General features: G+C 38.1%; 1 protein-coding gene across 3 annotated transcripts in view; it reads right to left on the minus strand.

Moving 5' to 3' along the window:
• Positions 1 to 213: 213 nt before the first annotated feature.
• The window catches only part of RCAN3 (RCAN family member 3), a 17,590-nt gene continuing 6,909 nt past the window's right edge, over positions 214 to 10,894 (minus strand). Inside the window, exons 1-6 of one of the 3 annotated variants that reach the window (XM_035903967.1) lie at positions 7,545 to 7,578; positions 5,267 to 5,509; positions 3,494 to 3,667; positions 2,757 to 2,928; positions 1,801 to 1,985; positions 214 to 1,190 (exon numbers count right to left, since the gene is read on the minus strand). In XM_035903967.1, coding sequence (XP_035759860.1) covers positions 1,065 to 1,190; positions 1,801 to 1,985; positions 2,757 to 2,928; positions 3,494 to 3,667; positions 5,267 to 5,461 — 852 coding nt within the window. In that variant the 5' untranslated portion in view covers positions 5,462 to 5,509; positions 7,545 to 7,578 and the 3' untranslated portion in view covers positions 214 to 1,064. Of the gene's footprint in view, positions 1,276 to 1,800; positions 1,986 to 2,756; positions 2,929 to 3,493; positions 3,668 to 5,266; positions 5,510 to 7,544; positions 7,579 to 10,894 lie in introns of those variants that run through there. The other 2 variants (XM_009648498.2, XM_035903968.1) reach the window with 2 other exon arrangements.

Below are 10,894 nucleotides of genomic sequence, written 5' to 3' on the forward strand. Positions count from 1 at the left end.
ATAAACACCACAGAAAATCCAAAACGGACTTCTGGAATTTTAAAAATACACAAGCCTGATGGACAATACAAGGGGGTTTTCTGTTGGTTTTTTTTTTTTAATAACATGGAACAGTGAGACAGAGAAGTCGGACCTTGAGTGAGTTTAATACCTGAAGAGATACATAAATGTCATGCCTGTGGAGGCAAGATGAACAAAAACCATTTTCCTGCCTTTTTAATATTTACTATTCCTGCCTCTGGAACAAGGACCTGCCTGCAGGATCCCATTTTGCAAGTTGAAGCCGGTGGCAGGAAGGGATCACGAGCTGGCACAATATGGAGTTGAACACTACCACGCCCATGCACATTCATGACCATTACTACTTCTCTCCGCTGTCAATCAAGTGAAAACACTTTTGAAAATTCAATAAGCACTTCATGTAGAATTGAAACACACTAAAATGAATTTGAAAAAGGCCAATTTCTGAATGATTTTTATATATATATATGAACATCAGCAGCCTGGTTTGTTCACAAATAGTTTTATTTTTTTAAATAGAAAAAAGAAGAATCTGTCTAGACTAAAAAAGGTTGGTTATAAAACAGCATAAAAGCATAGAAGCATGTGTCATTATACCGAGGCATATCTTCCTCCTACTAAAACACTTAACGTAAGATCACAAAATTAAAGATCTGTATTTTAAAAGATGCATCCTGGTCTCAAAAGTAGCAGATGCTCTATCAGACAGACAGGATGCCACACAGAAAAAGTCTTAATGAAAAACAGCAAACAAGGGCTGAAACTGCATAAAAACTGGCTAAGCCAGGCGACTGATTGTCTTAAAAAAAACCACGAAAACAGACTGGAGAAGTTTAGGAGCACAAGTTCAAAATTAACCCTAGATGTTTTATCTCCTAACATGATTTAGTCACAACATAACAGTCACTGGATTTATTTAGAAATGTAGGCCATCTCTAGGACTGTAGAGGAACAAACATTACCATACTTGCAGTGAGGATAAGAGGCAACACATTCGATAGCTGAATCCCTATTTCCCTCCACATACTGTAATTCACTCCTAATTAGGTGTCAGTGCAAACCATTGTACCTATCGGTGTACCGTCACGGACAGTAGCAGCAGCAGTGTCGGCGACGGACTCAGAGTCTGGCTTCTCAGTGGTCTGTGGTTCTCCCTCCTCTGTTCTTCTCTGTGCAGTTAGCAAAACTACTTGAATTTAGTTCCATACGTGTATTTGTGCCTCATGTCAAATTGAAAACACATACTTGGCATCTCTGAGAAAAGCAAAGATTAATCTTCACCTCAGAAGACTACTAGCTGGGAAGGAATTTTAGCATAAAGAGTATGTTTCACTTGCATTTAACGCTATATTAATTGGAAGCTGTTGTACCAGTACAAATCAGCTTTTAATTGCTAGACAAGGAACCTCCTTGAATCAAATGGTGACAGTAAGATATTTCAGCACTTGGTAAATCACGCTGTACAGTATAAAGAAAAGTGTAACATTTTAGAAAAAAAAACAAAACCCCAAACCAAAACACAACGAGACTTCCTATTTTTCACTATTTCAAGTCAGGTGGATTTGCTACACTTGGGGGACTAGTCCCTAAAATTAAAGTGCTTTTCAGAGCATTGGCATCCAAAATCTTGAACATGAGAGACAATTACAAGTAAAATCTGTTGTCGCTATACATGACATATAGCAGCCGTACAGACATCAACACATGTACTCAGTAAGTGTCTGATTTTTGATACTATCTCGAGGATCACACAATTTAACAGTGCATAGTACCCCCTACCTCCAGTGTACAATCAAACGCTTTCGATTCGTTCAGTATTGTTGGAGGTGGTTCCGGACGCCTCGTCTGCATGATCTTCTGCTTGGGATTTTTTATTTCATCTTCCTCTTCTGTCTCACTTTCACAGACATGGACAACTACGCTAGGAGTTGATTCTGTTCCTGCATGAAGCTCGTACTTCTCCCCTGAAAAGCAGCGAACAAAAATCATGCTAAGAACATCCCCAGGGAACAGCATTAAGCCACTTTATCTCAAAAACTCCAGTAACACAATCAAATATTCATTTATTCCCATCTCACCTTTTATTTCCTCAACTTCCACACTTCACCAGATCTGTTACATGTTTTAAAATAGTCCCTGTACCTGTTACACTGTACTTTGAATACAATCAATATTTTAATTGATATTTAAAGGAAGGGAGGGATGGATGTAAAAAACACTGGAGACGTCAGAAGACGAGCAGCACGCACATTTTTAAGTGACATCATTTATGCTGTACGTTTTTATGACATTTGCAAATGAAAAGCTACAAAAGCATTTGAAAACACTCCTGATTCCCTGCTTGTCACAGAAAGCAAACAGCATGTTTCCTAGGAAGGCTCATAAAGAAGTTTGACGATTGAACACAAAAAGTATGTATGAGCATCTTTAGCAACTGGAGCTGTCCATCTGCAAGAGACCAAACGTTCCAGTCCTCTTCTTGTTTGTTACTTAATACTGAGACAATGACAACATTCAGCACGTGGATGTGATGGAGCTCGTACCACACAATCCAGTTCTGTGCTATGCTTTTAATCAATTAACTAATTAAGTAAAAAAAGTGATGGATCATTTTATTCAAGTAAGAAACATCACATAAGAGTCAGTTTCTTCTCACAGAAAGAAAGATAAATAAATTCACTCTATAACCATTTTTGAAGTTAAGTAACACAACAAAAGCAGGTAAATATTCCTACCTGGTCCCAATTTTGACACAGCACAAAGCAAGTCATAGTTTATCAGGGGAGTTGCATCTTCACTCTGTTTCCATCCAACTGGTGGAGATGCAGGCGGTGATATCAGGAACTGTTTAACAGGTTGTGGAGGAAGGAGGTAGGACTTGTCGCCTATTTCACTGGATACCTGTACCTGAAGACAAAAACCACGAGATCCAGAATAAGTAACAAATATTAATTCTCTTTTTTTTAGTCTACTTCCCCAATAATTCATGCCCATTCTCTGTATTAGCGAAGCTTAATTCAGCCTAGCTTTAAAAATAGAAGTACTACAGCTTTGGTCAGTTCTTGGTATACACCTTGGAGAAATGCTGTAGGTAAGAAATTGGCCTACGTAAGTTTTGACAACACAGCTGTACAGGACGCTTGCAAGCTGCTAATCCAACAAGAAGAGTATGCCTGTAAAGCACCTATTATAAAGAGATCTTTGGACCCACTTATTTTCTTTCTTTCTGTATGGGGGAAGGTGGTTTGTGTCACTACACGGCGACTGTTCCATACCAATTACAACTCTGTAAGCTCAAGCTGAAGAGCAAAACCATCACCTAAAGCACAAATTTCCTCAACGAGCAAAAATAATACAGCTCAGTGTAGAAGAATGAGGTTGAAGGTAGCTTGAGGTATTTATCACAAATGAAACTCATGGGCAAAAGTGGAACAAAGAGGAAACAGGGACACATGTTGGTGTTCTAGAATACCTGTGCAAAGTACAGCTTCAGCTTTTTTCCGTTGAAGTCTGTTTCATGCAGTTCTATCCGTGCTCTTGCTGCTGCCTCTGGATTGCTGAAGTTTATCCTTACTCTTCTAAAGCTTTTAAACAACTGGAATGTAACTTGATTATCGTAGACTGTGAAAAGTGCTTCAAATCTTTCCTAGAGATGAAGTACAAAGATTCTCCAAACACAAAATGAACATTTTCACTCAACAAAAACATGTTTTCCTTTCACTTTCCTCTCCCAAATCCCATTAATTTCCTTAGTCACCTTCTAAACCTGCATGTTCCACACCTCCCTCATTCACCCCGACTTGCAAATCTCTATTCAGTGTAGTTCTGCTTTGTCGCACTATTTAAATCTGAATTCCAAAAGCACACTGATGTGAACAAACCTATAAAACTCTTAATGCCCAACCTGCCACCTAGTGACAGTTACTCAAAAGTGCAGATGTCAACAAAAATATTGGTACTTGCACATGACTTCCACCCAAAATTCCATCTCCAAAAATACTATGCAAATCAGTTAATTTTTAAATTAGAGAAACTAAAGTACGGAGTGCTTAAGGAAAATGTCAAAATTCTCAGGATGAATGAATAAGACTACTTTGGAAGAGAAAAAAAAATATCTATTATTACTAAACAACATGTCCACAAAAATAACAAATTGAGAAAAAAAAATAACGTTTTATTGAATATGGAATCTTACCCTCAAGTTCTTTCAAAAATAATAACTGCATTGTTATGAAATTTAATCTATTTTAATTTACTACTACAAGAGACCTAATTTACACATTCTTTTTCCTAGTGTAAATTTTCATTCACTGTAAAAGTCAGATTAAAATCAATAAGTGAGAAGAATGCAAGTGATCTCTTTTCAATTTTATTTACTATGTTCTGATAATATTCAGTTATTTAGAGAGAGAGCTACATAAGTAAATAAGCAGAAAAGGAATACTTTTTCATTAAGAATTCTTTTCAATGACAAAATTTAATTTGCTTGATTCCAACAGACACCGATCTCTTTACAAATACCCTGTTGATGCCTTTATTGCTGTAAAAATAATTACAGGATGAGAGGCTTTCATTTTAAATAGGACTGAAGAAATTCTTCAGATGATGCCCACGTTAGTTTTAACAGAAATACCATTTTCTTGCTCTATTCTCTCCATTCTGTACAACCTCAAGGTCTTTATTAAACCAGAAAACCAGTTCCTTCTGTACATTGGCCAAATTTTGTACCTGACAAACACAAAACTGCAATCTAGTGGATCAAACCTGCAACTGAAAATTATGAAGACAGTGTTCCAATTGTGACATTACCCTCAAAAAAGTGAATATTTGCACGTACTTTTACCCTATCTGAATTTTTCATCTTTTGCTGTTTGAACTAAACTTGAAAAAACACTTTTAGATGCTATGTAAAAGACAAAATTATTAAAGATGTATGCCAACCTTGGATTTGGTACCGTGGATAAAGAGGAAAAAAAAAAAACAAAAAAAAAAAACCAGAAGAGCTTTTCATGGGAGAACCATGCATATCCTTTAACAATTTCAAATGCCAGAAAAGTGAAGTATTATCTGCTCTTCAGTAACTGTACTCATTCTGATCTGAGCTTACCAGGTAAATACTCTGGGTTGTTTTTTTCCCCCCAATTATAATAGGCAGTAATACACGGAAAATCCAGACAAAAAGTGTTCGACATCTGTATCTATACTTAACAGTACTATATCCCAAACATGCCTCTCTACACCTTACCTTTTCTTCCTGTACCTCAAACACAGCTTCGTGGACACTGCAAGCAAAGAGCGAGGTAGGCAAGTCACTTAAATCCATCATCTCTTCCAAATCATCTTCATTTTCTCCAAAAATCATCTGTTCTTCCTCTTCTTGGTCACTGCTGTAGAGGTCTGACTGGCTGTCACTCCAAGACTTCATAGTATCTCTGAGCATCGTTCACCCACAGCAACTCTTCTTTAGGTTCCAGTTTCTAGTAGGGGTCTGCCATTCCAAAAAACAAAACCCAAAACAGAATGTGAAGATACCACATCTTCTTGCTTTGACTGTTTTTTAAGGCAAATAATTTTACAAAAAAGAATAGAAATCAACATGAAACTTCCTTTCTCATCCACAAAATAGAAGCACTGTATCCCATTTCTGTAAATGGGATAAAGACTTTGCTGTCCAATCTATGCAAAGGAAATTTCTCCTCCCTTTACTCTGACATAAATCAAGAACTACAACACTGTTCTAGAAGCTTTTCACTGTGACACACTTTTCAGTTAACAACAATTTCTTATTTAATAACTTAAAAGCACTTCCCAAGTAATCAGAGTAGTCTTGTGATGTTTGAAGAAATATCTTTATTTCATCAATGGGAACACATGTATGCAGCAAAGTTAAATCCTCGGTCCAAAGCCTCTCCAAGCCAGTGGCAGATACGGGAACAAAACCCAAGATCTCCTAATGTGAGGAGATGTCCTTCTCCTAAGCACTGGAGAATGCCTTCCCTATCAGTAAAGGAGTATCTGTTACAGCCTTGAGTAAACACATCAAGGGAGAAAAAAGTGCAAACAAGCAAGAAACTAAGTAAAAGACTTTAGGGAACAAACTAGTTTTTACACAGTGAAGATTTAAATAGATTTTCATTTTTAATTGCCACCTATGGCTGCAAAAACCATAAGAACGTTATTACACTACTGTATAGTCTAATGTAAATGATAGCAAACACATAACTGTACTATATCTAGATTTGGAGGGGGTGCTAATTTGTGACATAACACTAAAAAAAAAAAAAGGTAAGTAAATATATTATGTTTCACTGGCAATGATCTCACTTTCAGTTGGACTTGATGATCTGAAAGGTCTTTTCCAACCTAAGCAATTCTATGATTCTGTGAATATTTGCTTAACTAGCTTGTTCTTTTGAAACAATCACTGGAAAATGCCATCAACTAAAACATGCATTAAAAAACATTTAAAAACCCATAATAAATTCACGCTCACTCGAGAGAAAAGGTTTAAGACAAGTTTTCTAATTAACAACACCCAAACACTCTCTCTCAACACTTTGTACTTAAGGAGAAATAGCACGTGAAAATGAGAAACAAAGATTTAGTACCTATTTTAAGTATTTACAAACTGCTTAGAGACACACACATGAGGTGTGATGCTAACTTAAATGAGTTAAACCAATGTCACCTCGGTGCAGACACATAAAAGCTGTCTGAAGCAGTTGTGCACACATAACTACACCAGTTCACTGTCACACCTTTAGCCAAACCATTAGAAAATCATGCATAGACCTGGCTAAATTTTCCCAGCACAGCAAGTTTCAAAATTTTCACAGGAAACGCTCCTCAGCATCACAGAAAGAAGGCTGTAAATGCAAACCATGTCGCTGGTGGAAACCTAATTTTTTTGTGCTCGCTGATTCATGCAAGAAGGAAAGAGAAAAGGAAAATAAAATACGCCAACACAGTAAAAACAAAAGCCGCCATCTGGCTTGGCAGCACAGAATCCAAGAGAGTTCTGGGCTAATCAATCCAACATGCAACAGGACACAGACACCTACAGACAAGCCAAGCTACGTGCAGACAGAACTGAGAGCAACATGCTATCCTTATCCTGGTTTTGGTCCTACCTCCCCAAGCATCCCCGTCAGAGAGGAGTACAGATCACAATAAGAAACACCTAACTCACACACGACTGCTCCAAACCCCTGGTTTTGTGACAAATCAAAGAATGAGGAGACTTGCAAAGAAGGCAGGAGAGCAAAAGTGGCACAGAAAAGGGAGAATTTGGAAACACTGGCAGGTAAATTCAAAAACTTACTAATGACGAGCAAGACAGGAAGTAAGGTAACATACAGATCAACATAAAATCCAGTCAAGTTGGCTGCTTCATGAAGAGTTTTAAAAAGTTCAGGCTGTCTGAGCCTCAGTACAGTACAAAATGAAGGCAACAAAGCAGACGGGAGGGAGGCAAAAGCATCAAGAAAATAAGATTAACAGAGTGCACAATTACTGCGACTTACACTGTGCCTGCGGTAGTACTCCTCTCTTCATTCTGTTAATACTGTGGAATCAGACATCACAATTAAAATGAGAGAGAATTTAATCCATAGATTATCAACCGAATCCATTACTCCTCCTTTAAACTTGTTATCATCTATTATGTCATTTAAGGAGCTGCAATCTGCAGATTACTGACACCAAACACCGCAGTGACCACAGAGATGTTCCTCCGTTTGGTATGTTAACACAGAGGTATAGCACTTCGGGAAAAAATGAGCAAAGAGATGGACAAAATGAAGGCAGATCTAGGGTTTTACTTATACATATAAGACACCTGAACTCTATGTTTCTGGCTAATGTTCTGTACAATGAAACTTTATATATGATCCTTGAATAGAAACCATCTACGAGGCAAGTATGCAAATGTCTGCTTAAAATAAACTAAAACCGACCCTGTTAAAATGAGCAATACAAGACACTTTCTAAAACACCAACTTAAAAGACATAAAGAATGCACTGGGGGGAGGAAATCCCAGGTTTTCCCTTCTTTTGCCAAATTTGGTTAATGGCATTCAGAGAATTAAAATTACATTCAAAGTTCCAGCATGAGGAGGTTCTAAAACTCTGAAACTGTTATTCTGTATTTTGAAAAAAAGACATTCGTGTTACTTCCATGTCTGTTTGGTGTAACAGAATAGGGCAATTTTGTAAATGAAAAGGTGACAACGGAGCAGTAAAAGGCAAGAATGATGGCCAGGTAAACAATACCATTAAGGAAAGGTCTTTGCCAAATCAATTTAGAAATTGGAGAAGGATCAGTAACAAACCACTGAAATGTTTGCAAACAAATTCCAGGAGCTCAGCTATCACAGAATACCACACACCCTGTAAGATAGAATGGGAAGAAAAAAAGAAAGGCAAAAAAGCCAACAAAAAGGCCACGAGATCTAGCTTCTTTTATGATTTCATTTATATAACATTAAACAATTCAAGTAACCTATCAAGCAGACAGAGCTAAAGCGATGGCTGCAAGGTCACTATAATCTTCACCGTGCACGAACTGGTCAACAGACAGAAGTGAAACTGTCTAGTTAGCATCTGAACATTAAAGAAATTAAACTTGCAGTGCCCTACATCTTCAGTCTTCTGCATCCTGATTCATTTCATCCAGTTCTAAGCACAACAGGCCATCAACAACTACCATTGCCTACCTGTGCATTCCCATCTTCAAAATACACACAGATTAAAACAAACTACCAAGGCAGGATTGCTCAGAAACAGAGCTGAGATGACAGCCCTGGTGGTCCTGCACCGCAGGTCTGTCTGCTGTTCACCACAAAAGATCTTCCCTGCAAACCTTTTACAGCATAAATACCCTTGATACAAGGAAAATACTGCTTTTTGCTCAACAGCAATTTGCGGTATTATAAAACACATCCAATTCTGTGTTAGACAGGCATTACTGAACAGAAGAGATGCTCTTCAGATTTGTATGGAAGTTTAAGAATCCTGATGGAAAATACACAAACCTGTCTAGGCACACCCTGCCCAGCTTTGCAGAGAGCAAACAGCCTCACTGGCTTCGAGTTTCATTACACATGAATTCATCATGGTGTAACATTTAAATACAGCAACAAAACGTTTTACTGCAAGATATTTTCTGCTCTGTAAAAAGGCAGAGCGTCTCAAATGATGCGTGTAAACGATACTGGAGAGCTGGGGCAGTTTAAACCTCCCCATTGCCATGAAGTAGATTACATTTTTTCTCGACTAGTAACAAAAATTGAATTACCAGAAATCATCTTGTTCCTTTAGAGAACTAGAGTAGAAACTTGTACACCATTAAGCAGCAGAAGACAATGCAGTTATTCCCTTGAATTCCTGCAAGCAGTCTGCAGGGAAAGTGATTTAATAGAAGCAATCTTAGTCAAAGTTAAGGAAACATTTCAGCAACAAGGTCAACAGCTCTGTGTATGGCATTTCTTGCTAATATAAGAACAAAATCTGAAAAGCTTCTGTAGAGAGCACTGAACTATAAAAGCTACTTCAATTATGGTTTTGGTTTTTTTTTTTAAATTAAGAATGCTTAACAGTTCTCATTATTTTAATCAACTACATGGTTAATTCTATTTTTTTCATAGATTGCTTTTCCCGACTTCACCCAAATCAGTATCAAAACACCACGGTTACTGAGCAATGCAAGAATATCCAATAGCTTCCCTGAAATAAGGATGAGACAGGTAAAACTGATGCATGAATATTAATAAAGTACTGTTAGAAACAGTACTGTGAGAAGTGGTATTTTAACAGATTAGGTAGAACTATTTTATAGTGCAATTATTAGAAAGCATCAAAATCAGGAGAAATACTCCAAGCTTGACAGGTACACGGATGTGATTGTCAATGCAACAGCCAACCTGCTCTGCTTCAGTTTCCCCCATGCAAAAAGGGAATTACTTCACTTACCTCCTTGGAAAGGTGAGAAGTGCCTATTTATAAGATAGCCTGATATGGCTAATTCTTACAGTAATATTAACTGCAACAAACAATTCAAAATTATACGTAAATTCATTGTTTAGACAACTGACAAGACTCGTTAACAAGCTATTTGATCACTTGCTTCCTCTTAGATTTTAGATTAAATGGCCTTACACAGGACTAAAAGGATCCCAAGAAATAAAGCCACTTGGATAAGACCTTTTTACTAAGCCTTTTGTTCTTCTGAGAATTAATACCTGCTTATCATTTAAATACTAGGTACCTCCGAAAGACTTAAAACCAAACTCTTCAACTTCATACAAAGCTTAAGATCTTCTGAAATTTAAGCAAACCGTGGAAACGCAGCTTCTGCCATCGAGAGCTTTAGTTCTTGATCGGTACAGACAGCACTGGGGTTTTTACCTTTGCATCGTCTGGACCTGCTCTCCAGGCGCTGCTGAAATGCAAGCAGCGCATTTAAATTATCCCGTCCTTCCCGAAAAAAAAAAAGAAAAATAAAAAATTACCACTCACAAGGACTGAAAACGGCATGGCAATTTGTACGTGACCAGTGAAAGCTGCTCTGAGGAGTTGATGAACTCGGGCTCAAGGCTGCAAAGCCGCAGAGGACGGGGTCTGCCCGGGGGAGCAGCCCTGGGCGAGTGAAGGGGCTGGGGGATCAACGCCCAAGTTCAGAGTTAATCCGGCGCCTGATAAACACGAGGCTGGAGGGCAAAGCCCGCTCTAGGATTAATTTCAAACAAAAAAAACCCACAAACAAGCCAAACCCCTCTGTATCTGCCCTAAGGAGCAACTGTTAAAGGACGGGAGAGCGCAGGCAGCGGCACTGTGGGACGGGCGGGCTCGGCCAGGCCTCGCCGCGCCCTCACCG

This window comes from Egretta garzetta, unplaced genomic scaffold, assembly GCF_000687185.1.
Source record: "Egretta garzetta isolate BGI_Z169 unplaced genomic scaffold, ASM68718v1 scaffold101, whole genome shotgun sequence".
In the NCBI taxonomy this organism is placed as follows: domain Eukaryota; kingdom Metazoa; phylum Chordata; class Aves; order Pelecaniformes; family Ardeidae; genus Egretta; species Egretta garzetta.